Source organism: Pelophylax lessonae (genome assembly GCF_965119305.1).
Source record: "Pelophylax lessonae genome assembly, chromosome: 8".
Lineage (NCBI taxonomy): Eukaryota > Metazoa > Chordata > Amphibia > Anura > Ranidae > Pelophylax > Pelophylax lessonae.
The window spans coordinates 5,996,629-6,024,061 of NC_138775.1; the positions used below are offsets into that span (position 1 = coordinate 5,996,629).

Consider the following 27,433-nt stretch of genomic DNA (forward strand, 5'->3'; position numbering starts at 1 on the left):
CAGGTCATGACATATTACGGGGTAGTTGAGTAAATAAAAGACGCTCTCATTGGCTGTTGGGGGCATCGTTGCCTTTCTTCCGCCAGTTGTAGTAATTTAAATGACCCACTAAACTTTAAATTCAATTTTTTTTAATCAAAATTGCAATACAATAAAAAAAACATAAATTAATGCTTTCAATCGGTCACAAGGAAATGGCCCAATGAAACCTGGTGGAATAATTTGATTTGCTTTTGAAATTGCCATAGATTTTTATTTCCATCTGCCGTTTGATTTTTCAATGAACTATATTTAAGCTGTCAATGCATTACCCAATTTCAGTTTAACAACTGACGGAATTCCGGCAGTGATGGAACTCTGGGGTGGTAGATCTTCTGGGGAACGCTTGTGATCACATGTGAGATTCCCAGTAGATGGTTGGAATTTCCTGGAAATTGTCACTTGTACGGCCAACTTAGGTTTTTGCCTTTTTTATGGCACTGTGAAGATATCTGATACAATGTAACTGTCTGCGCTGATTAAGTCATCTGTTTTGAGGAAGACGAAGAGACAGGAACCGTGGTCTTCTGCTCCATATGGTGTGAGATCACAATTGGTTTGACTAAAAGAAAAATAGGAACAATGCTGTAAATCTATCATTGGTAAGATACACAAAAAGACACACATCATTTCCTTGCACCAAATAAGGGGGGTGCTGGACTTATTATAAACTCCAGGACGGAGCTTAGTCAAGCGCAATGACATATCACAATACACCCACTGTGCTATCTCATGACTGAACATAGGGGGCGCATGTGTGGAACACTACGCTGTTTTCATCTCTGCCATGGAGGAGTTTTTCATTTGGGGGCATTCTTTTTTTAAATAAAACCTAGAATGAGTTGGTGGAATGCTGGACTCAAGAATGGGTGAAACCATGCTTAAAAAACTCTTCAGAAGTAAAATCCAACGCGTTTCAAGGGCTCGTAGCTCCTCCTTCATCAGGGCTTATATGTAGGCAGTGATTGGAGATAATACTAGACAACAACTGCAAAAATAGAAGCTTGGGATGACACTGGTTCAGGTCATAAGGGGCATTTAAAAAAAAAAAACATAGGACAAGTTGGTGGAGCTCTGGACCCAAGAATGGAAGAAATTAAGCTTGAAATCCAACTCTTAGAGACACCTCACTGGCAGGCCTGGGACAAGGGGTGGGCAGGAGGGATGGCTGCCCTGGGTACTCTGATATCATGTGAGCTAGGATGGCACTATGAGGAGATGGGTGAAGAGGGGATTTGCGTTGGAGGGGGGGGGGGATTTGGAGGAGTGTGCCAAGAGTGGTGATTTAGGGGGATCCGTTTTAAGAAGAGGGATGGGGGAACAGGATATTTGTGCTAGGAGGGGGGAATTGGGGGGCATTGTGCTAGAGGAGATGATAGGATGGTGGGGATTGTTTTAAGGAAGGGATTTTTATGGGGGGTAGGGGGATTTGTGCTAATAGGGATGATTGGAGAGTATTTGTGCTAGGAGGGGAAATTTGGAGAGGGGAATTTATGCTGGAAGGAGTGTGTTGGGGGGGGGGGGGTGGTGAAGGGGTACATGGAGAGGAAATATTAAGGGTAGATTTGTACTAGAAGAGGTTATTTTGTTTTGGGGGGCATTTGTGCTGGGGGAATTTGGGGGATGAGGGGAAAAATAAATGCACTTGGAGGAGGGGGAATTTATGCTTGGGGGGGGGATAAATTTGCAGATTTCCTCAATTTTTTTTTTCTTTTGGGGGGGGGGGGGGTTGCTGACAATTAATGCTCATGCATCTTGGGGGTGAGGGAGGGGCGCAGTTTGGCATGTTCGCCCTGGGCTCTAGATAACCTTGTCCTGGCACTGCTCACAGGCAACTGGGGTATCCTAGGGGGACCCCCAAAGTAGTCTGGAGAATAAACCAAGGATGAGAGAAATCACAAATCCACAGCGAGCCTGGTAAGGTTTTACTTTTTATAACAAGAGGTCAGAAGAGGACATCCAATGCATTTTGAGGGTTCAGACCCCCCCCCCTCTTTATCATGGCTTTTATATTGGCAGTGATTGGAGATAATACTGGACAACAATTGCAAACAAAGATTGGGGTGACACTGGTTTGGGTCACTAGGAGCATTTTTATTTTTTTCATAGGACAAGTTGGTGGAGTTCTGGACTCTAGAATAGAAGAAATTAAACTTGAAATGCATCTCTTAGAGGCATTTAGCAAAATATAACTGATGTGAATGGAGGATACTTGGATGCCAATATCCAATAAATTGAGTCATGGGTGTGTGGGACTTTCAGGGGCATCAGATATAATTCAAACAACAAAACAGTTAATTGCATCTTTTATTTCACAAGATAAAACCATATCTCAAATTTACTGTAGGTTTAGGCTTTAGGGGAAATGAACCGCATATGCTACTCTTATGGGTTCAGTGTAAGAGTCTTGATGTAAAGGCTTTCCAACGCATTTTGAGTATCAATCTTCCTCAGGGTACAAATATACCTGGAAGCTCATAGAGATATTTGCAGTTACATGCCTATGGATGGAAGTCAAATCAGGAACTTCACCCAAAAGAGGATGTTCCATTTGTTTGCATCCTCCCATCCCCCTAAAATGCCACATTCGGCACTTCTATGGGGGAGTGGATACCTGGTTTTGACAGATACCCATTCCCACTGTGGCGATCTAATCCAGAAGTTTGACCCCCTCTTTCCCCTGCAGTCTTCTGGGACACATCACAGGTCCCAGAAGACTACGGGACCACCATTCACAAGATGCAGCGCGGCTCACGCAGGCACTGTAGAAAACTGGCTGCGACGCCACAAGGCTTCACTTCCTGTTTCCCAAACTTGTGATGCCGACACCTGCACCTGAAGCCGACTGAAGAATTGGCTCAGGTGAGGACATCTCTGGATCCCTGGACAGGTAAGTGTCCTTACATTATAAGTCAGCAGCTGCAGTATTTATAGCTGATGACTTTTAATTTTTTGGGGGGGAGTCCAGAGCTCCTCTTTAAAAAAAATGAGCCTGGTGTTATGGTGGAGCGATCCCATGCAGTGATAGTCTACATCTTCCCTGGTGTGGTGGTGGATGATCCCATGCAGTGATAGTCTACATCTTCCCTGGTGTGGTGGTGGAGCGATCCCATGCAGTGATAGTCTACATCTTCCCTGGTGTGGTGGTGGAGTGATCCCATGCAGTGGTAGTCTACATCTTCCCTGGTGTGGTGGTGGATGATCCCATGCAGTGATAGTCTACATCTTCCCTGGTGTGGTGGTGGATGATCCCATGCAGTGATAGTCTACATCTTTCCTAGTGTGGTGGTGGAGCGATCCCATGCAGTGATAGTCTACATCTTCCCTAGTGTGGTGGTGGAGCGATCCCATGCAGTGATAGTCTACATCTTCCCTGGTGTGGTGGTGGAGCGATCCCATGCAGTGATAGTCTACATCTTCCCTAGTGTGGTGGTGGAGCGATCCCATGCAGTGATAGTCTACATCTTCCCTGGTGTGGTGGTGGATGATCCCATGCAGTGATAGTCTACATCTTCCCTGGTGTGGTGGTGGATGATCCCATGCAGTGATAGTCTACATCTTCCCTGGTGTGGTGGTGGATGATCCCATGCAGTGATAGTCTACATCTTCCCTGGTGTGGTGGTGGATGATCCCATGCAGTGATAGTCTACATCTTCCCTGGTGTGGTGGTGGATGATCCCATGCAGTGATAGTCTACATCTTCCCTGGTGTGGTGGTGGATGATCCCATGCAGTGATAGTCTACATCTTCCATGGTGTGGTGGTGGAGCGACCCCATGCAGTGATAGTCTACATCTTCCCTGCTGTGGTGGTGGATGATCCCATGCAGTGATAGTCTACATCTTCCCTAGTGTGGTGGTGGAGCGACCCCATGCAGTGATAGTCTACATCTTCCCTGCTGTGGTGGTGGATGATCCCATGCAGTGATAGTCTACATCTTTCCTAGTGTGGTGGTGGAGCGATCCCATGCAGTGATAGTCTACATCTTCCCTAGTGTGGTGGTGGAGCGATCCCATGCAGTGATAGTCTACATCTTCCCTGGTGTGGTGGTGGATGATCCCATGCAGTGATAGTCTACATCTTCCCTGGTGTGGTGGTGGATGATCCCATGCAGTGATAGTCTACATCTTCCCTGGTGTGGTGGTGGAGCGATCCCATGCAGTGATAGTCTACATCTTCCCTAGTGTTATGGTGGAGCGATCCCATGCAGTGATAGTCTACATCTTCCCTGGTGTGGTGGTGGATGATCCCATGCAGTGATAGTCTACATCTTCCCTGGTGTGGTGGTGGAGCGATCCCATGCAGTGATAGTCTACATCTTCCCTGGTGTGGTGGTGGATGATCCCATGCAGTGATAGTCTACATCTTCTCTGGTGTGGTGGTGGAGTGATCCCATGCAGTGATAGTCTACATCTTCCCTGGTGTGGTGGTGGAGCGATCCCATGCAGTGATAGTCTACATCTTCCCTGGTGTGGTGGTGGAGCGATCCCATGCAGTGATAGTCTACATCTTCCCTGGTGTGGTGGTGGAGCGATCCCATGCAGTGATAGTCTACATCTTCCCTGGTGTGGTGGTGGATGATCCCATGCAGTGATAGTCTACATCTTCCCTGGTGTGGTGGTGGATGATCCCATGCAGTGATAGTCTACATCTTCCCTGGTGTGGTGGTGGATGATCCCATGCAGTGATAGTCTACATCTTCCCTGGTGTGGTGGTGGATGATCCCATGCAGTGATAGTCTACATCTTCCCTGGTGTGGTGGTGGATGATCCCATGCAGTGGTAGTCTACATCTTCCCTGGTGTGGTGGTGGATGATCCCATGCAGTGGTAGTCTACATCTTCCCTGGTGTGGTGGTGGATGATCCCATGAAGTGGTAATTTACATCATCAGATTTAATAAAAATGATTTCCTGTTATAGGGTGGCAACGCTCTGTCCCTGCCTCCCAATTGTGCTCCTGCGTTGTCACCCTGTCACATTCACCCCTGGTGGAGACTGCAAGCGGCTGTACCAATACACATTATGCAGGAATTCGGGTTAAGCCGATACTGGTATCGGTGGCAATACTAAGAATTTGCACCAGTTGCGCCATTTAACAGAGCTAACTGAGGACCAGATGGTCCCCGGTCATCTCTTTGACCTTCGGAGGCCTAGCGCAACGTTATGATGTCACGTCCAGCCTCGGCAGTTGTAAATGCTGCCGTTACCTCAGTTGGAAAGCCGAGATCATTTTTTTTTTCTTTTTATTTATTGCCTTTCTAGCCTAGAGGAGAGATGTGGGGTCTTATAGACCCAAGATCTCACTGTAAAGAGGACCTGTCATGCCTTAGTGCCGGTTCACACTAACGCTCACTGCTTCGGGGGCGACCTATGAAGTCGCGTGCACCGCGACTTGCACGCGACTTGCACGGACTTCATATAATGAATGTCTATGCAAGTCGCTCCGAGGTCGCCCCGAAGTAGTACAGAACCCTTTTTCTAAGTCGGAGCGACTTGTGTCGCTCCTATTAGAACGGCTCCTGTACTACACAATGGGAGCGTGAGGACCGCGACTTGTCAGGCTGACAAGTCGCGGTCCAAGCCGGATCAGTGTGAACCGAAGCACTCACCCTCCTGGTAGAATCTGGTTTTAACTTAAAAGGCAGAATCTTACATTTTAAGCCATGGGTGTCCAACCTGCAGCCCTCCAACTGGTGCAGAACTAAAAGTCCCATAAGGCAATGCAAGGCCAGTCCCTTGAGGCATTGCAAGGCTAACAGTTGCAAGCATGACTCCCAAAGACAGAGGCATGATGGGACATGATGGAGTTTTGCAACAGCTGGAGGGCTGCAGGTTGGACACCCATGCTTTAAGCCATAAGCTTGAACAATGACTTGACAAATCCACCTAGAGATAGTGGAAGTAGTTGCAGCCTGACCTTTCCTAAGCCCCTCTGGCAATACAAAAAAAGGCATCGTTACTACGGATTAGTGCAGATGACTTCAAATAGACTTTAACTGCAGGAACCACATCTAGTAAATGCAACAATCTTTCCTTTGGAGGATTTGGAAAAAAAAGGAAGGCAGAACTATATCCTGATTTAGGTAAAAACCTGATACTACTTTAGGCAAAAAGGAGGGATGAGGTCGAAAGACCACTTCATCCTGATGAAGGATAAAGAACCGCTAAATCTAGAGACCCTCCTGGCCCGAGGTTATAGCAACCAAAAAGACCAATTTCCTTACCAATAATACCAAGGGAATCTGCCCGATAGGTTCAAAGGTCTGCCTCTGCAGCGCCGAGAGTACAAGATTCAGATCCCAAGGACACAGGGGTGGCTTAATTAGCAGAACCATGAAAATCACACCTTGCAAAAATGTCCGCACCAAAGAGTGCGTCGCTAAAGGTCTCTGGAAATAAACCAACAAGGCTAAGACTTGACCTTTAATAGTCACTAATACCAATTTTAAGAGCACCCCTACCTGAGGAAAAGCAAGAATTCCACCAATGACATCCTTATGAGGATGCCATTTCTTGGATTCATACCAAGAGGTATAGGATTTCCAAACTCCATAATAGATTCTCCTAGAGATGGGTTTTTTGGCATTAATCAATGTAGCCAAAACCAAACCCGAGATCCCCCGATCCTTCAAAATTCTGGTTTCAGATAGCTAGGCCATCAAATTCAGGGACCATAAAGCAGGATGGAAAATGGGACCTTGGGAGATCAGATCTGGATGACATGGAAGCAACCATGGCTCCCCCACGGCTAACCTCACAACCACTGTGAAGCAAGGCCTCCTGGGTCACGCAGGAGCCACCAGGATCACCAGCTTCCCTTCCACCTGAATTCTGCTCAACCACCGTGGCAGAAGTTGGATCGGAGGAAATGCATACATCAGGCTGAATTGTGACCAAGGGGTCACTGAGGCATCTGTTCTGATAGCGATCGGATCCATGGTTCTGGACACAAAATTGTCTAGCTTGTTGTTGAACATGGATGCCAATAGATCTACGTCGGGGGTACCCCAATGGTGACAGATCAGCTGAAACACCTCAGGATGAAAGGACCATTCCCCTGAACACAATTGCTGGTGACTTAGAAAGTCTGCCTGCCAATTGTCCACGCCCGGGTTGAATACTGCTGACAAACATGGAACATACCTCTTTCTTGGTTCAGAAAGAGGTTCACTTAACAGTCCCGTCGCAGGATCCTTAGAGGACTCAAACTTCACCCATCATGGTGGGCTTTGTTAGTCATTGGACCTTCAAGGACCAGGTCCCTCTTTTTCATGGGGTCCACACCCTTGGACCTGTAGAGCACCCTGCTGGCAAACTCCTTGGGATAATAATTAATAAGGGTTCCATTTATCAGGGTCCAGCGCCCAGATGGGTCACATTACAGGCAAAACCTTGGGTCTTCTTAGCCGAGGCTCGGGTACCATCCTTTTAGCGCTTAGCCATTCTAATGGATCCCATCAGAAGGCCCCTAAACTGGGACATCATTCTTAGGATTGAAGAGCTTTAACAGCCATGACCAACACCTTCAAGAACCACTGGCGAAAAAACAGAGGTTCTTCCTGTATGGGAGGGGTTATATGGGAGGAACTTCCTGTCTATTGGTTGCCAAAGTCCATTCACCTAAATGTAGCGTATAACCCAGATAGTCATTATTACCTGCTCTGTGTCCCGTGATGTACGATAAAGAAAATGTTTAAGCGCCCCTGTTCTCACATGCTCGCATGCAGAAGGGAATGCATACCTATGTTGTAACAGCATTTGTAAATGGCGTTCAAACCTTACATGTGAGTTATCTCCATGAACGTTACAGCGAGAGCAATAATTCTCGCCCAAGACTTCCTCTGTAACTCTAAACTGGTGTAGCACCAAGGTAGCTGCTGATGACGGTTTCCTCTAGGTTACCACTAGCAACAGTAGAACATTCGGACATGTTTCCAAGTGTACCTCAGACAAGGACCATTCCAATTTCTTTGGTTTTTATGTTTTATTAGGGAACTTGGATAGGAGAAGGGATGAGTGGGATACTCCAACTGAACTAAACTATGCACAATAGGCTGGGACAATATGGAAAATGCTGAATGACGCTGGTTAACGCTGACTGACGCTGGTTAACACTGTTTGAGATAGTCACGGCTAGGCCGCTTACTTTACTTTGCCTTTGACTGTGAAAGAATCCTTTAGCTTCCTAAGGCACCCCTTTCCCGAGGTACAGTAGCTGTCCTTTATAGTAGACTGCACTGCTGAGCAACTTCAGGGCCCTTCCTGGTGCCCCCTTTACCCCTTAATCTTCAGGGCTTAACAACTTGACACCCCCTTTACTGTATCACTCTGGGTTAGCGGACTTCTGGATCCCCTTGACCCCTCTGGAGTGGTCTCCTCTCTTAGGCAGACCCCTGGGCAGATACTTGAGTACTCACTATACTGTTTTTCCTGAAGTATTCTGCCCAGCAGCTCCACTTGGTCAGCACACTGGATCCTTCTGCAGCACAGCTCAACCCCTGGTCCCTAGGCCGACTGTCTTGACCACCTTCCTCACATCAGCAGGAGGAGAGACAGCTGTCCACCTCCTCCTGGGACTTTGCTCCCGCTTTATTTCCAATCCCAGGATGCATTGAAGCAATGCCCACCCACTGGGTCAGTCATAAACCTTGGTGTGCTATTGGCTAGGTTTCCTCCACTGTCCAACAAGGTCTCTCATTGGATACAGTGGGGAGACTCCCCAGACTCAACAGGTCATACCTAGAAGCATGCGATAGCCTAACTAACAGATCAGACCCTCCTGATAAGCAGAACAGGGTCACACATATGTTTTGCCTAGCACCTACCTGGGAGGGTGCTACATCGGTAACCTGTAAAAATTTTAAAGCGTCACCTATGGAGATTTTTAGGTACCGGAGTTTGGCGCCATTCCACGAGTGTGTGCAATTTTAAAGTGTGACATGTTAGGTATCTCTTTAATCTGAGTAACATCATATTTCATATTATGCAACGAAATCGGGCTAAATTTTGTGGGTTTTTTTTTTTTCTTTAATTCATGAAATCTGTGGTTTTTGCAAAAAAAAATGCGTTTGAAAAATTGCTGTGCAAATACCGCGCGACATAAAAAGTTGCAACGACCACCATTTTATATCTCTAGGGTCTCTGCTACAATAATAATATACTGAACACATTACTCACCGCTGTAGTTTAAACATTTGATCTCCCGCAGCAAAAGAGTTGGCGTGAAATGAAGTTTTGATATTTAATAACTGACCTGTAAAACAGACAAACAGAAATCAAGAGATTATTTTGCCGTCTTGTTATATGTATTTAACCACCAGCCAACCGCCAGCAGTACATATACTGTGGCAAGTCAGTTCTGTCCCGTGAAACAATGTAACTGTATGTCACTTTGTGGGACTGCTAGTGGGGGGGGGGGCGCCAATCAGTGGGTCCAGCGGCCGCGATTGCAGCCGGGCTCCTGCGGTCGCTCTCCGTGGAGACAGAACGGCGGTCTGCAATTGTTAACACAGCAGACTGCTGTTCTGTCAGTAATGAACAGAGAGATCCTCTTATTTAGGAACACAGATCTCTGTGTTCATTCAGCAAGCCCATCCCCCACACATTTAGAAAGCACCCCCTAGAGACATATTTAACCCTTTGATCGCCCCTGGTGTTAACCCCTTCCCTGCCAGTGTCATTAGTACAGTGACAGTGCATATTTTTAGCACTGATTACTGTATTAGTGTCACTGGTACCCCCAAAAGTGTCAAAAATGTCAGTTAGGGGTGCGATCTGTCGCAATGTCGCAGTCCCGCTAAAAATCGCAGATCGCCGCCATTACTAGTCAAAAATAAATAAATAAAAATGACATAAATCTTTCCCCTAGTTTGTAGACGTGAAACCTTTTGCGCAAAACCAATCAAAATACGCTTATTGGGATTTGTTCTACCAAAGATATGTAGCAGAATACAAATTAGCCTAAAATGATAAAAAGAAAAATTCGATTTTAAATTTTTTTTTTCGGGAATGTTTTATAGCCTAAAGCATGGGTGTCCAACCTTTTGGCTTCTCTGGGCCACATTGAGTGTACAGAAATTCTCTCGGGCCGCATATAAAATATATACTATTAGTTAAGGTATATAAGTAATAAAACGCCGCCGCGCCTTTCCCGTGCTGCTGCACCCCCCCAGCACTAATTTAACACAATTAGTGAATAATGCCCTCCGAGGCTGCCTCTGTGGCCGTGCCCCTGACTCGACTTCCTTCCTCCCTATCAAAAAAAAAATAAAAAATTGTCAGGGGGCAGTGGGCCGCAGGTTGGACATGCCTGGCCTAAAGTAAAAAATATTGTTTTTCTTTTTTTTTTTCAGAATTGTCGCTCTTTTTTTGTTTATAGCACAAAAAATAAAAATTGCAGAGGTGATCAAATACCACCAAAAGAAAGCTCTGTTTGTGGGGAAAAAGGGACATCAATTTTATTTAGGTACAGCGTCGCATGACTGCGCAATTGTCTGTTAAAATAACGCAGTGCCGAATTGCAAAAAATGGCCTGGTCATTAAGGGGGCAAATCCTTCCAGTCCAAAATTGGTTAAAGCAGAATGATACTCACCTCCATTACAGCGGCGCAGTGCCCATGAGCCCCCACGCCGGTCACTGACATCTTTGGCTGGCCTTCTAATGGGTTCCAATCTTTACCCATTTTAATTGGCTGGGCTGGGATGATGTCACTCCCATGCATGTTTGTTTTCCCTTTTATTGGTTAAACCAGATGGACTTGTGTCTTTTTTCAACCAGACTATTGTACAGTTACTATGTAACTATATAAATATATAACTATGTAACTACCATATTTATCAGCGTATATGCCGATATTGCACCTGGCTGCCTCAGAGAGGAAGGGGGGATGGGGTGTAGCACTGACAGGCTGACCCCCCACCCCTTCAACCTCTGCAGCAATGCTGGCAGCACTCATACGTCTATTTCCCAAAGACAACCTCTGGATATGACGCTGAGCACGGCACTCAACTTCTTTGGTTGATCATGGCGAGGCCTGTTCTGAGTGGAACCTGTACTGTTAAACTGCTGTATGGTCTTGGCCACCGTGCTGCAGCTCAGTTTCAGGGTCTTGGCAATCTTCTTATAGCCTAGGCCATCTTTATGTAGGGCAACAACTCTTTTTTTTTCAGATCCTCAGAGAGTTCTTTGCCATGAGGTGCCATGTTAAACTTCCAGTGACCAGTATGAGAGAGTGAGAGCGATAACACCAAATTTAACACACCTGCTCCCCATTCACACCTGAGACCTTGTAACACTAACGAGTCACATGACACCGGGGAGGGAAAATGGCGAATTGGGCCCAATTTGGACATTTTCACTTAGGGGTGTACTCACTTTTGTTGCCAGCGGTTTAGACATTAATGGCTGTGTGTTGAGTTATTTTGAGGGGACAGTAAATTTACACTGTTATACAAGCTGTACACTCACTACTTTACATTGTAGCAAAGTCTCATTTCTTCAGTGTTGTCACATGAAAAGATAGAATAAAATATTTACAAAAATGTGAGGGGTGTACTTACTTTTGTGAGATACTGTGGACTCAAATCACAAAACACAAAGATTTCACAAAATTTCAGCCACGTGACTACGATTTTTAATCTCACTGAACTCAAATAAAAAATAACTGTCACTTTTTCTGATCAGTATAGTTATCCTTATCCTGTGTGATTTGAGTCTATAATCCGCTTATTTTTTTCAGCCTAGTTTTTATAAATGACAATAAGAACAGTTCTCAAAAAAAAAATGCATTTAAGTAACAATTATTTTTAATGGCAGTTATTTATCAGCTGTGACCATGAAAACCTTAGGGTGCCGCTCTAGACATACATCCAGTAGTTCGGTGACTCCTCCTGTGTGGGTGCAGGCGGAAGAGATGGCCCGTCCTGGCTCTTTGCAACTCAGAGTGAAAAAAACATCGGACCGCTGCACACCGTCTCAGCCTGATCTGTAGTAGTAAAAGGCTTCAGCCCGGCTTTATCCAGGCCACATCCCCGACGCATTTCGTTCCGCCCACAAGGCTTAGTCATGGAGGTGGGGATTTCTGCTTCCATCAATAAGCCCTGTAGGCAGGGCAAAACATGTCAGGAAGCGTGGCCTGAATAGAGCTGAGCTGGAACCGTTTACTACTACAGATATGGGCTGAGCTGGTGTGGGGGAGGTTAAACGCTTTTTCACTTGGAATTATTTTTGGGGCGTGTCCTTTAAATTACATTTTTAATAGCAAACCGAGTGAAAAGGGTACTAAACAATCACCACGACAAATAATGTCAAGTCTTGTTTTCTAGCTTCATGAATTGACCCTGATTTACAGAAAGGAGATGTGTGTGGGTTCAAAGACAACGCAGGAAATTAAAGTGAATGTCTATGGATAGAGTGGGGAAGGATTAGAACCCCTGTCAGGTTTACTGCTACCTGGGGCTCTGTTTTGAGGGATTTACCCCCACTTTCTCTGGCAGTGAAAACAGCTTCACCAGACAGGAAATATCTACATGGTGGGGAATGTGACGTCTCTTACCCCACCCCCACACCTCTCCCCCTTGACCCCTCACCCTGTCATGTGTTCTGGGTGTACTTGGCCCCTGTGGGTGCTCAGGACCATCATGGTTGGGTGTCAGGATGCGGATTGGTGAACATCCATTCACTAGAGGGTGAATCCTCCCAGCGGGGACACAGGCAGCAATAAAATCCTGACCAACCTTTCCCTACTCCATCCAAAGCAAAACATGTCCTACTTTAACTATACCTAAATTATTAACTCCGGCATAATTAAATATCCCTCCCACAGCTCTGCTGCTCTCTCTCTCCTTGTGCAGGGTTTCTGGTCTTTTCTCCACCCCCTCCTGTAGTTTTCTGCAGGCATCCTGTAGTGGGTGGAGCCTTCTGGACCCCTCCCACTGCTCTGCTGTTTTCTCTTCTTGTGCAGGGGGACTGGTCTTGTCTCCTCCACTTCCTGTAGTATTCTGAAGTCAGTCTGTAGTGGATGAAGCCTGCTGAGCCCCTCCAACAGCTCTGCTCTCTCTCTATGTGTAGGGAGACTGGTCTTATCTCCGCCCCCTCCTGTAGTTTTCTGCAGGCAGCCTGTAGTTAGTGGAGTCTGCTGAGCCCCTCCCACAGCTCTGCTCTCTCTCTATGTGTAGGGAGACTGGTCTTATCTCCGCCCCCTCCTGTAGATTTCTGCAGGCAGCCTGTAGTGGGTGGAGTCTGCTGGGACCCTCTCACATCCTTGCTCTCTCTCTCTATGTGTAGGGGGACTGGTCTTGTCTCCGCCCCTCCTGTAGATTTCTGCAGACAGCCTGTAGTAGGTGGAGTCTGCTGAGCCCCTCCCACAGCTCTGCTCTCTCTCTATGTGTAGGGAGACTGGTCTTATCTCCGCCCCCTCCTGTAGATTTCTGCAGGCAGCCTGTAGTGGGTGGAGTCTGCTGGGACCCTCTCACATCCTTGCTCTCTCTCTCTATGTGTAGGGGGACTGGTCTTGTCTCCGCCCCTCCTGTAGATTTCTGCAGACAGCCTGTAGTAGGTGGAGTCTGCTGAGCCCCTCCCACAGCTCTGCTCTCTCTCTATGTGTAGGGGGACTGGTCTTGTCTCCGCCCCTCCTGTAGTTTTCTGCAGGCAGCCTAGAGTGGGTGGAGCCTTCTGGGACCCTCTCACATCCCTGCTCTCTCTCTATGTAGAGGGGGACTGGTCTTGTCTCCGCCCCTTCCTGTAGTTTTCTGCAGACAGCCTATAGTAGATGGAGTCTGCTGAGCCCCTCCCACAGCTCTGCTCTCTCTCTATGTGTAGGGAGACTGGTCTTCTCTCCGCCCCCTCCTGTAGTTTTCTGCAGGCAGCCTGTAGTAGGTGGAGTCTGCTAAGACCCTCTCACATCCTTGCTCTCTCTCTCTATGTAGAGGGAGACTGGTCTTGTCTCCGCCCCCTCCTGTAGTTTTCTGCACACAGCCTGTAGTGGGTGGAGTCTGCCAAGACCCTCTCACATGCCTGCTCTCTCTCTATGTAGAGGGGGACTGGTCTAGTCTCCGCCCCCTCCTGTAGTTTTCTGCAGGCAGCCTGTAGTGGGTGGAGCCTCCTGGGCCCCTCCTCCGGCTTTGAGGAGTATATTTAACCATTTTACCACCGGAGGATTTTGCTGTCTTACGTCTGGGCCACTTTTTGCGATTCAGCACTGTGCAAATTTAACTGACAATTGCGCGGTCGTGCGACGCTGTACCCAAACTAAATTTACGTCCTTTCTTTCCCACAAACAGAGCTTTCTTTTGGTGGTATTTGATCACCTGTGCGATTTTTACTTTTTGTGCTATAAACAAAAAAAAAGCGTAAATTTTGAAAAAATAACAATATTTTTCACATTTTTTTATATGAAATTCCCCCCCAAAAAATGTAAAAATCGAATTTTTTTTTGAAATTTTTGGCCAATTTGTTTTCTGCTACCTATGTTTGGTGAAAAAAAATCACAATAAGCGTATTTTGATTGGTTTGCGCAAAAGTTATTGCGTTTACTAACTAAGGGAAAGATTTCTGTCATTTTTGGTGTTTTTTTTTTTTTAACGAGTAATGGTGGCGATCTGCGATTTTTTTTGCGGCACTGCGACATTGCGGCGGACAGATCGGACCCTTGACTGACATTTTTGACACTTTTGGGGGTACCAGTGACATTACTACAGTAATCAGTGCTATATATATGCACTGTTACTGTAAAAATGACACTGGCAGGGAAGGGGTTAATTTTATTGGAGAGGGAGGGGTTAATGTATGCCTGGTGCTTACTGACGTGTGTGGGGGGAGGTGACTGATGCTGAACCCTGCAATTTGACCCTGTCTGTCACTTAGGAGACCCGCCCACTCTGTTTACACAAGCGGGCGGATCTCCAAACTAGATTCCCCGATGATCGGGGAAGAGCGGCGGCGATCACCGCCTCTCCTCCCCTGGCCCGACTCCCACTGTGACTGAATACAGCGGGAGCGAGCCTCCGGCGGCGCACGCGCGCCACCGAGAAAGGGGAATGTCTGGTGACGTAGGTCTACGTCGCCAGACGATAACGTACCACTTTGCCGCAGTAGAGCTCGAGTGAGCAGACGGAAAGTGTTTAAACAAAGGTTTTTTGTAACCGGGGCTCGGCTTTAACCCTCTCCCATAAATATTAATAAAAACTGAAGTTTAACAATAAGCGTAACCTACCAACGACCCCACTGGTGTGGTTTGTCTGTGAATGTTTGTCTTCTACCAATAAAGACAAGCGGAATGATCGATCCACCCGGAAAATGGTGAAACCGACTCCATCTTTTATCGTCACTGTTATTTTTTCACCGTCTTTCTTGAAAAACCTGGAAAGACATAAAAATAAATTGAGGAGCTGGACAGGTGCTTTGGATTCCCCCCCCCCCCCCCCCCCAGAATGGCCTCCTGACACCACCGAGGACATAATTTTGCAGATAAAATTAGCTATTTTGGTGCCCCGGCACCCCAATCTGCCAGGAATGATGACCTAACTTTTTGTTCTTTTGTTTGGCTCCTCCTCTCTCCTTGGGTAAGCAGATCTTAGCTGGAGAAGAAAGACTTCTCATGATGACGATGATAATTCCCTGCTAAGGATTTCCCTAAGCCTAAAAATGTGAGATTTGTTACTTTCCAAATCAAAATTCAGACGGGTTTTTCGTTATTTGGAAATTCGGATAGAATAAAATAGAAAAGAATATAATAAAATAGAAAAGAAAAAAAGAAAGGAAGAAATAGAACAGAATATAAAGGAATAGAATAGAAAATAAAAGAATAGAATAGAAAGAGTATAATAATCTTCTGAAAATTGAATTTCAAATAGGATAAATTCAAATTGGAACAGAAAAGAATAGAATAGAAAGAACAATAGAGTAGAATAAAACAGAAAGAATATTTTTTTTTTCACAATATACATTTTTTTTGAGAAAGAATATAACCATCTTCCGAAATTCAAATTTTGAATAGAATAAATTCAGATTTAAATGGAATAATTTTGATGAAAGATGAATAGAATAAAAAAGAATAGAACAGAAAATAAAAGAATATAATAGAATAAAACAATAGAATAGAATGGAATAGAAAAAATATAAACATTTCCCACAATTCAAAAATAATACATTTGGATTTGAATAAAATAGAAAAAAGAATAGATAATAAAATAAAAGAATAGAATAGAAAATAAATTGGATATAATAGAAAGAATATAACCATCTTCCAAAATTGAATTTTGAATAGAATAAATTAGAATTTGATTTTGGAATAAATTAGTATTTGAATAGAAAAGAACAGAATTGAATAGAAAGAATATAACCATCTTCCGAAATCTGAATTCCAAATAGAAAAAAATTGAATTCAAATAAAATAGAAAAGAATAGAATATAATAGAAAAGAAAAGAATAGAATAGAATAGAATAGAATAGAATAGAATAGAATAGAAAAGAATAGAATAGAATACAGAAAAAAACATGGAAAAGAATGGAATAGAAAAAATATAACCATCTACCAAAATTCAAATTTTGAAATCAAATTAAATGAATTTAACTAATTTAGCTAAACAAATTTATGTAAATAACGAATTGAAATAAAATTTAACAAAACAAATGTTTTCGTTCTGCACATGTCTATTAGGGGCTATGGTGCCCAACCTGACCATGTGGCCTTTTGACCCTTTTTGTTTGGGCCTCAAGGTCCATGTAGACCCTAATCTGTTTCTCCCAATAATAAGGAAGAAGGGGAAGAAGGCATTAAATAGGGCTGATTAGGGTAAACTAAAGGTTAATAAGGGCTTAAATGGTAAACAAAAAAATTATATTTAAATGTATTTATTTATTTTAAATTTAAATAATAATAAAAAAAATAAAACAGTTTATCTGCAGATAAGAATCCAACTTAATCACTTAAGCCCCAGAAGATTTTACCCCCTTCCTGACCAGGGTTTTTTTTGTGTTTTTTTACTGTGTGACTTTAACAGACAATTGCGCGGTCGTGCGACGCTGTACCTAAATGAATTTGACGTCCTTTTTTCCCCACAAACAGAGCTTTCTTTTGGTGGTATTTGATCACCTGTGCGATTTTTTGATAAACAAAAAAAGAGCGTCAATTTTGCAAAAATAACAATATTTTTCACATTTTTTTATATGAAATTTCCCCCCAAAAAAATGTCAAAATCAAAATTTTTTAACATTTTTGTCCAATTTGTTTTATGCTACATATGTTTGGTAAAAAAAAAAAATCGCAAAAAGCGTATTTTGATTGGTTTGCGCAAAAGTTATCGCGTTTACTAACAAAGGGAAAGATTTTTGTCATTTTTGGTGTTTTTTTTTTAACGCGTAATAGCGGCGATCTGCAATTTTTTTTGCGGTACTGCGACATTGCGGCGGACAGATCGGACCCTTGACTGACATTTTTGACACTTTTGGGGTTACCAGTGACATTACTGCAGTAATCAGTGCTATAAATATGCACTGTTACTGTAAAAATGACACTGGCAGGGAAGGGGTTAACTGTATTGGAGAGGGAGGGGTTAAGTGTGTCCTAGGGGCGTGATTCTAACTGTAAAGGGACATGGCTATTGGTGTAAAAACAGAGATCAACGGTCCTACATAGTAGAACCGTCTGATCTTCATTTTTACACCATGGAGAATGACAGGCGGCTTGTTTACATTAGCCGCCTGACTTTCTCCCTTCACTGGAGCGATCGTGAGTGACCTGCGGACGATCGGGTCCGCCGGTCACACGCACTGACTTGGCAGTGAACGAGCCGGGGCGGGCGCGCGCCCGCCCGCAATTGGCTCACAAGTCAGTGACAGGCGAGTGACGTACCCCTACGTCACTCTGCCTGGCCGGGGCTGACCGCCGCAGTATATAGTCGTGCGGCGGTCGGCAACCGGTTAAAGCTGATTTTATTCCCTCTCTGAGATTCAGTAATTAAGCCCAGAGATGACCAGGCAACTAGTATTTTCAGAAGGGAGTTGGACGTGGCAGCCCTCAATTAGAGATCCCCCATGTGCTGGATGGAGAGCCTCCTCTCATTCTCTTACCCGTCTAGTTCAAAAGAAGAATTCCAGTTATAGCTTTTCAGATCCGAGCCCCGCATGACCGCCACCTTCTCTTCCCCGATTTCCACTTTCAGCCCCAGCTTAGTGTTCAGTAAACCAAATGTCCCGAAACTCCTGTCACCCGCCAGTCTGCCGTTCAGCGTGACACCTGCAGGGGGCAGAAGTACAGTACTGTGTAAACGAACTGCATGGCATACATTGTAAGAAAACTGCCTGAAAAAGGCTCAGATGGTGGCTGAAGATTTGAGGGAGAAATCTTCACAAAAACAACAAGTTTTCCTAAATTGGAGGAAATTGCTCTCTAATTTTCACTATGCTGCACCGCTACATCAAAATTCCAAGATCCCCCTCCAAGGGGTTAAGGTGTTAATGTTGGTGTAAATGATCAGACGGCTTGTACACCCCCCACCCCAAGGATCTCCATAGTCTCCTTGGCTTGTAGTGTAATATAGCGAGAACTGAGATTTAAGTGCCGCACCACTGCTAAGAGATCCAGAAAGGGCCAGATTAACGTAGGGGCTATTGGAGCTGCAGCTCCAGGCCCCTACCTTTTATATAGGCCCCAGGTTGGCCATATTCACTGTTACCGCTCTTCTGTCACTTGTAAACACAGAAGTCTGGCTTCTATGCTCGCTTCCCCAGGCAGCTCCCTCAGAACCTCCCCACACAGCACGAAGGCCGGACAAGGAGGGACAGTTGCCGATGCATGGATGTGTTTAAGGGCTTCAGAGACAGCATCCCATGTTGAATTAGGCATGCATGGCTGCACCCTTCCTCCTCTGGGTGCATGCCAAGGCGCGGCCCTTAAGGCCCTTCAAAATCCTCAGCACCAAGCCCATGATCCTCTATTACGGCCCTGGATCCAGATAAAACTTTATCCCATTAAAGCGGTTGTAAACCCTATTAAAAAAAAAAAAAACCTGCAAGACAAAGGCATAATGAGCTAGTATGCATCGCATACTAGCCCATTATGTTTAACTTACCTTAAAACGAAGCCCCGACACGGACCCCCGGACATCGATGCGGGCGCTGCCATGATCCCTCGTCGTCTCTTCCGGGTTCGGCGGCTCCGGCGCGCTGATTGGCCGAAAGAGACGGCTCCAGCGCGCTGATTGGCCGGAGCTGCGATGACGTCACTCCCGCGCATGCGCGCGGGAGTGATTTTTCCGGCAAGCTCCCGGCAAGTTAATTGAAGGTCCCCCCGGACCTTCAGAGCGCATGCGCCGCTCGCGCGAGCGGCTGCATGCACTGTAAATATCTCCTAAACCGTGCCGGTTTAGGAGATATTATTTGTACCTACAGGTAAGCCTTATTATAGGCTTACCTGTAGGTAAAAGTGTCAAAAAGCGCGATACAACCGCTTTAAAAGTCACGGGGACAATCTAAAAATTAGAAAATGCTTTTCAGGGGGTCCAAGAACGCTTCCTTCATCGGGGCTTGAAGGAACATAAGAACATTTCCATATAAATCTGATATCAATACAATATCCTATCCACAGGGTCATAATTTAAACCAGTCAATAGTAATGGGAATGTTAAAATTATTATACAAAAATGAGAACATGAGTACTGAACTTTATTGTTTCAAAAAAAAGGGAAGAAAACGAATAATATTAATAATAATTGTCACCATTATTAAAATTAAAATGATACATTGTGGGTGATATGTTAACCTAATATGTTTATCTAGCCCAGGGGTCTCCAAACTTTCTAAACAAAGGGTCAATTTACTGTCCTTCAGAATTTAGGGGGGGCAGAACTGTGGCCATTGGAAATACAAAATGTCCCAGCATCAGTGGGAATAAATAATATCCCATCATTGGTGTCAGTGGGAGGATTTGTGCCCCATCGTTGGTGCCATTGGGCCCCATTGGTTGGTGTTAGTGGGAGGAATTGTGCCCTATCATTAGTGTCATTGGGTCCCATTGTTGGTGTCTTTGGGATGAATTCTGCCCCATCATTGGTGTCATTGGGTCCCATTGTTGGTGTCATTGGGCCCCATCGTTGGTGTTATTGGGAAGAATTGTACCCCATCATTGGTGTCATTGGGCCACACCGTTGGTGTCATTGGGCCCCATCATTGGAGTTATTGGGAGGAATTGTGCCCCATCATTGGAGTTATTGGGCCTTATTGTTGGTGTCATTGAGAGGAAATATGCCCCATCGTTTATGTCACTGGGCCCCATCATTGGTGTTATTAGGAGGAATTGTGCCACATACAGTAATTGGTGTCATTGGGCCCCATCGTTGGTGTTATTGGGAGGAATTGTACCTCATCATTGGTATCATTGGGTCCATTGTTGGTGTTATTGGGAGGAATTGTGGCCCATCATTGTGTTACTGGGAAGAATTGTACCCCATCATTGGTGTCATTGGGCCGCATCGTTGGTGTTAGTGGGAGGAATTGTGCCCCATTATTGGTGTTATTGGGCCCCATTGTTGGTATCATTGAGAGGAATTGTGCCCCATCGTTTATGTCACTGGGTCCCATCATTGGTGTTATTAGGAGGAACTGTACCCTATCATTGTTGTCATTGGGCACCATCGTTGGTGTTATTGGGAGGAATTTTACCCCATCATTGTTGTCATTGGGCCCCATCGTTGGTGTTATTGGGAGGAATTGTACCCCATCATTGTTGTCATTGGGCCCCAATTTGGTGTTATTGGGAGGAATTGTACCCCATCATTGATGTCATTGGACCCCATCATTGGTGTCATTGGGAGGAATTGTGCCCCATTATTGGTGTCATTGGCCCCATCGTTGGTGTCATTGGGAGGAATTGTGCCCCATTATTGGTGTCATTGGCCCCATCGTTGGTGTTATTGGGAAGAATTGAACCTCATCATTGGTGTCATTGGGCCGCATCGTTGGTGTCATTGAGAGGAATTGTGCCCCATCCTTTATGTCACTGGGCCCCATCATTGGTGTTTTTAAGAGGAGCTGTACCCCATCATTGTTGTCATTGGGCCCCTTCGTTGGTGTTATTGGGAGGAATTGTACCCCATCATTGGTGTCATTGGACTCCATCATTGGTGTTATTAGGAGGAAATGTGCCCCATCATTGGTGTCATTGGACCCCATCGTTGGTGTTATTGGGAGGAATTAGGCCCCATCATTGGTGTTATTGGGCCCCATTGATGGTGTCATTGAGAGAAATTGTGCCCCATGGTTTATGTCAATGGGCCCCATCATTGGTGTTATTAGGAGGAATTTTACCCCATCATTGGTGTTATGGGGAGAAAATGGACCCCATCGTTGGTGTTATTGGGAGGAAATGTACCCCATCATTGGTTTTATCGGACCCCATCGTTGGTGTTATTGGGAGGGGTCCGCTTTAGCATAAGGGTGGTCCCAGGAGCGGATTCGTCATTACCTTTATGGGCGGTATGAGAGGTGCCCCCCTCCCTTCCGCAACGTTTTCCCCGCTTACTGGACTCGTCGGTAGCGGGGAAAACAATCCGGTCCTCTGTCCCCTCAGGCAGGAAGTCAAGTGAGGGCAAGTGAATTTGGGCCACAGCACCTTCTAGATACAGAAGGGCTGTGATGAACTCTTCCTGGAATTTTAGGAAGGATCCACTTCTTTCTGGCGCTTTGTATAGTACATAAGCGTTCAGCAGAGCCAATTGAAATAAGTATACAGACTCTTTATTGTACCAGAGTCTGGCCTTATGGGCAATTAAGTATGGCACCATCATCTGGTGGTTAAAGTCCACCCCCCCCATGTTAAGGTTGTATTCGTAGACACAGAGGGGCTTCTCAACACCACCAGTCGCCATTGCAATTTGGACCGTGGTATCTCCGTGAATGGAGGACAGAACAACAACATTTCGTGTGTCCCTCCAATTCACTGCAAACAATTTATTACACTTCAAGCAGGCTCTCTCCCCCCGTCCAAGTCAGGAATCTATAAGCCCTTGGGGGAAGCCCCGGCGATCAGGTCGCACGGTGCCACATGCGCCAATTCCAGAATCAAAAAGGTGTCTAAAAAGTGGCACGCTTGTGTAGAAATTGTCCACCTATAAATAATACCCCTTTCCAAATAAGGGTGACACATAGTCCCAATCTTGCCGCTGCTCCCCATGTAGTCTGGGCAGTTGGGGGGCTCCGCATTGCTATCTTTTCCCTCATAAATCTGGAAACTACATGTAATGCCTGTTGCCCTGTCACAGAGATTATACCTTTTGACCCCATATCTGGCATGCTTGCTGGGAGAAACTGTTTAAAAGCAAGGCGGCCAGAAAATTTAATTAGGGACTCATAAATGCAGACAGCTTGTTGGGGCTGCAATTTTTTGGTTGAAGTGGTTTAGGAGGGGCAATCTGACGCTGTCCTTTATTGATGCTAACTAACGTTAACGCTAACTGACGTCACCTGTGACACTAATATAGTGATCAGAAAAAAGATCTGTACACTATAATAGTAACAATGTGACAGGGAAATGAAGGGGTTAACTGGGGGTGATAAGGGGGTTAAACCCTTATTAGGAGATGTATAGCGTGTACCCTAAACCTATCTGGGACTGCCACTAACTGCCTCTCACACTAACAGAAGTCACAAGTGACACTAATACAGTGATCAGTAATGTATCTGTATACTGTATATAGTGACACTGTGACAGGGAGTGAAAGGGTTAATTGGGGGGGGTGATCGGGGGATGACAAATGTACCTATGTGTATTGGTGTCAGTGTAGTGCTTGTGTACTCACTGTCTGATGTTCTTTTCTCTCACGCTGAAACCGAAAAGGGCTCCAGGAGAGAAGATTACATCATATCCTGTGCCTGTATTTACCTTACACAGGCATAGGATGTTCTGCAATTGGTCAGAACTGATCACTAGATCCAGGCCAAAGATCATTGGCCTGAACCTGAAGACTAATCGGTTCTGAACCGAATCAGCACATTGCAAGTCGGCGGGCGTGTGTGTGCCCCCTAGCCCCGCGCGCGCGACCGACGTTCAGTTACCTTGGTTCGCGCAGCCGAGCCACCTTGCTGCAGTAAAACTGCAGCAGGTGATCAGCAACTGGTTAAACCCCTGATATTTAACCAAAGCCTCCTAACGGGGCTCCTAATAAATTTGTGAAAAAAATAAATAAAAAATAAATAAGATTGTAAAAATTAATAAAAAATAAAATAATGCAAATTAAAACTACTGACATCAATCTCTGCCCTACTGACACCTTCCACTGATCTTCAGAAAACTGGCAGTATATATACAAATGCGCACACATAGTTACATAGTTAGTGAGGTAAAAAAAAAGACATCAGTCCATCCAGTTCAACCTATGATGTGTGTGTGTGTTTGCTGTTAACCGTACATTGTATACCCCTGTATGTTGTACATTGTATACCCCTGTATGTTGTACATTGTATACCCTTGTATGTTGTACATTGTATACCCCCCGTATGTTGTACATTGTATACCCCTGTATGTTGTACATTGTATACCCCTGTATGTTGTACATTGTATACCCCCCGTATGTTGTACATTGTATACCCCCCGTATGTTGTACATTGTATACCCCCCTGTATGTTGTACATTGTATACCCCTGTATGTTGTACATTGTATACCCCTGTATGTTGTACATTGTATACCCCCCGTATGTTGTACATTGTATACCCCTGTATGTTGTACATTGTATACCCCTGTATGTTGTACATTGTATACCCCCCGTATGTTGTACATTGTATACCCCCCGTATGTTGTACATTGTATACCCCCCTGTATGTTGTACATTGTATACCCCTGTATGTTGTACATTGTATACCCCCTGTATGTTGTACATTGTATACCCCTGTATGTTGTACATTGTATACCCCTATATGTTGTACATTGTATACCCCTGTATGTTGTACATTGTATACCCCCTGTATGTTGTACATTGTATACCCCTGTATGTTGTACATTGTATACCCCCTGTATGTTATACATTGTATTCCCCTGTATGTTGTACATTGTATACCCCTGTATGTTGTACATTGTATACCCCTGTATATTGTGGTCTTTAAGGTGCCCATCTAATCGTTTTTTGAAACTATGGATGCTCCCTGCTGATACCACTGCTTGTGGAAGAGAATTCCACATGCTTACTGCTCTGACAGTGAAGAACCCCTTTCGTACTTTAAGGTTAAACCATTTTTCCTCTAGTTTTAGTGAGTGGCCACGTGTCTTATTGTATTCCCTTTCTCTGAAAAGTTTGTTCCTAATGCTAGGGTCGCCAGTACAGTATTTGTACATTGATATCATATCCCCTCTCAATCGTCTCTTCTCCAGAGAGAATAAGTTTAGTGCTTGTAGTCTTTCCTCATAGCTGATGTCTTCCATTCCCCTAATTATTTTTGTTGCCCTTCTCTGGACTCTCTCCAGTTCCAGCACATCCTTCCTGAGGACCGGTGCCCAGAACTGGACAGCATACTGCAGATGTGGCCGGACCAGAGTCTTGTAGAGCGGGAGAATAATCTATTTCTGGAGTGAATCCCCTTTTTTATACATCCCAGTATTCTGTTGGCTTTGCTAGCAGCGGCTTGGCATTGCATGCCACTGCCAAGCCTGTTGTCTACCAGTACCCCCAGGTCCTTTTCCACACCCTAAAGCAATAGGCTGTGCACACCTACAGTATGCCTACTGGTCAGTCTTTACTTCTCAGAAGAGCTCAACAGGTGTCATACCAGGATACAAGCCTATGTCCTCCAGTGTACACCACTCCCACCTCTAACTATGAGGGAAGGGAAATATCTCACCTGAGGTGGCGTCATGTATTAATGTGATATAAACATCATCAGCCTGAGAGACTTGAATGCAGATCTTCTCAGAGGCTTTGGGTTGTTTCAGAAGAACGTGGAAGACTTCACAATCTGGCAATAAGAAAATATGTACATCAGACAATGAAAAGAGAAGCTCGCCATCTTTTTTTTTTTTTTTTTTTAAGAATCTTACTTACCTAGGTGGATGCTGCATCCGTCCCCAGCCGGGTCTAAGACAGCTGAGCAGAGAGTGGTGACTGTCAGTCGCTGTTGTCTGCTCTGCCTCTGCCTCCCCCATGCTCACTGGAGCGCTGGGCTGTGGAGGGGGCGGGATCGGCCGGCTCAGCGCTCTCATTATTAAATAACTCATTATTGAACCCTATTGACTAGGACTGGGATGCCATTAAAGCTCATGTGCGTGTAAAGGCAGGCGTCCCAATACTTTTGGCAACATAGTGTATGTGTAGTTTGGGGGAAGAAATCGTTTGATGTGACCCTCTAGGGAGATTTCCCTCACTTCATGTCCCTATGACACCCAATGGGAGAGCCCATGAGAGCAGAACAAAAAGGCATATTAGACAGAATACATACATCCTGTTGAGGAGATTTGCCTTTACTTCCTGTCCTTTGACAAGAAGGGAGAGTAATCTCTACCAGAGGGGACACAGCAATAAAGTCCTGCCAAAGAGTCTATTCCTCCCAATCTTCATTAAACATAAAGTTTTAGCTGTGTGATGCTCTTCAAATCTGGTGTAGGTCTGTTTCAGCCATCAGCTATTCATTAGGCAAATAATGCTTTCTAAGATTAGGTTGGAATTTCCTCTTCTAGTTGGAGGGTTCTTGGTCTCAGCTTAAAATTGAAACTCCTGCCCTTGAGAACCTTATTCACATCAGTGATGGATTCCATGGTTTCAGTCATGTCCATCCTTTCCGTTCTTTTCTTGAGACTGGGCATTAGGGATGAGCTTTGAGTTAGAGTCGAACGTAAGTTTGACTCGAACATCGGGCGTTCGTGTGTTTGCTGAACACACAAACAAATGGGGCGCTCGGGCGGGAAGTTCGCCCGCCGATGAGCACCCCATAAGGCACTGCGCTGGTGCAGTGAATAAATTACTGACTGTCTGATGATTGGCCAAAGCATGCACATGACCTGTATGCTTTGGCCAATCACAGCACAATGTCCGTCATTGGCCAAAGGTGGGGTGCCTTTAGTCAATCATGGTTAAGGGGCTAAGTCCATGCCCCACACTATATAAAGCTGCTGGCTTATATACAGGCAGCCGTGTACTGTGTGTTAGGCGAGATAGGAGTGAGATTAGGCAGTGGATTGTGCATTGTATCTAGTAATAGATCAGCCAGTGTAGTATATATATATATATATATATATATATATATATATATCAGTTATTGCAGCATATATATCAAGCATTGCAGTGTAGTGTAGGGCTGATTCTTATGACATTTAAACTTGCTCATGGCTGTAGTGTATTGTCGGCTCCCGGCAATACAGATGAAAAAACATGATAAAAATGGCGTGGGGTCCCCCACAATATCCATAACCAGACCCTTATCCAAGCAAGCAGCCTGGCTGGACAGGATAAGGGGGGGCAGGGAGCAAACACCACCCCCCTCCTGAACCATACCAGGCCACTTGCCCTTAACATGGGGAGGGTGCTTTGGGGTGCCCCCCAAAGCACCTTGTCCCCATGTTGATGGGGACAAGAGCCTCTTCCAGACAACCCTGGCTGTGGTTGTCTGGGTCTGCGGGTTGGGGGCTTATTGGAATCTGGAAGCCCCCTTTAACAATGGAGCCCACAGATCCTGCCCCCCATGTGAATGGATATCGGGTACATCGTACCCCTACCCCTTCACCAAAAAAAGTGTACAAAAAAACACTTTGACAGCTCTTTTTTAATGGAAAGGGGCAGGGACACCACCCAGTTGCACCGCCCCTTCTGACGTGACGTCAGTAATTTATTCACTGCACCTGAGCAGTGCATTATGGGGAGCTCATGACGTCAGATTCCTATAAAAGAGCTGTCAAACTCAAACAGCTCATTACGCGGGAGGCGTCTGAAGAGGCAGGAGCTTTTTTTTACGGGTGCGGCGGGTGACGTGATTGACGATGCATTTACATCGGGGGGACACTATTTTTTATTTTTATTTTTTAATAAAGGACTTGTCAAAACCTGGCTTTTGTGTTTATTTTTTTATTTTTTTGTACACTTTTTTGGTGAATGGGTAGGGGTACGATGTACCCGATATCCATTCACATGAGGGGGGTCTGGATCCGGGGGCCCCCTTGTTAAAGGGGGCTTCCAGATTCCGATAAGCCCCCACCCGCAGACCCCGACAACCACAACCCAGGGTTGTCCCGGAGAAGGCTCTTGTCCCCAGCACCCCAAAGCACCATCCCCATGTTGAGGGCAAGTGGCCTGGTATGGTTCGGGGGGGCGCTCACTTGTTCCCCCCCCCCTTCCCTTATCCTGTCCAGCCAGGCTGCTTGCTCAGATAAGGGTCCGGTATGGATTTTGGGTGGAACCCCACGTTGTTGTTTTTTTTTTT

General features: G+C 45.3%; 1 protein-coding gene across 1 annotated transcript in view; it reads right to left on the reverse strand.

Annotated features, from left to right (window-relative positions):
- Positions 1-283: 283 nt before the first annotated feature.
- The window catches only part of LOC309561708 (inter-alpha-trypsin inhibitor heavy chain H3-like), a 100,495-nt gene continuing 73,345 nt past the window's right edge, over positions 284-27,433 (reverse strand). Inside the window, exons 15-19 of the mRNA XM_082265694.1 lie at positions 24,866-25,035; positions 18,109-18,274; positions 15,251-15,396; positions 9,216-9,291; positions 284-601 (exon numbers count right to left, since the gene is read on the reverse strand). Coding sequence (XP_082121820.1) covers positions 472-601; positions 9,216-9,291; positions 15,251-15,396; positions 18,109-18,274; positions 24,866-25,035 — 688 coding nt within the window. The 3' untranslated portion in view covers positions 284-471. The remainder of the gene's footprint in view (positions 602-9,215; positions 9,292-15,250; positions 15,397-18,108; positions 18,275-24,865; positions 25,036-27,433) is intronic.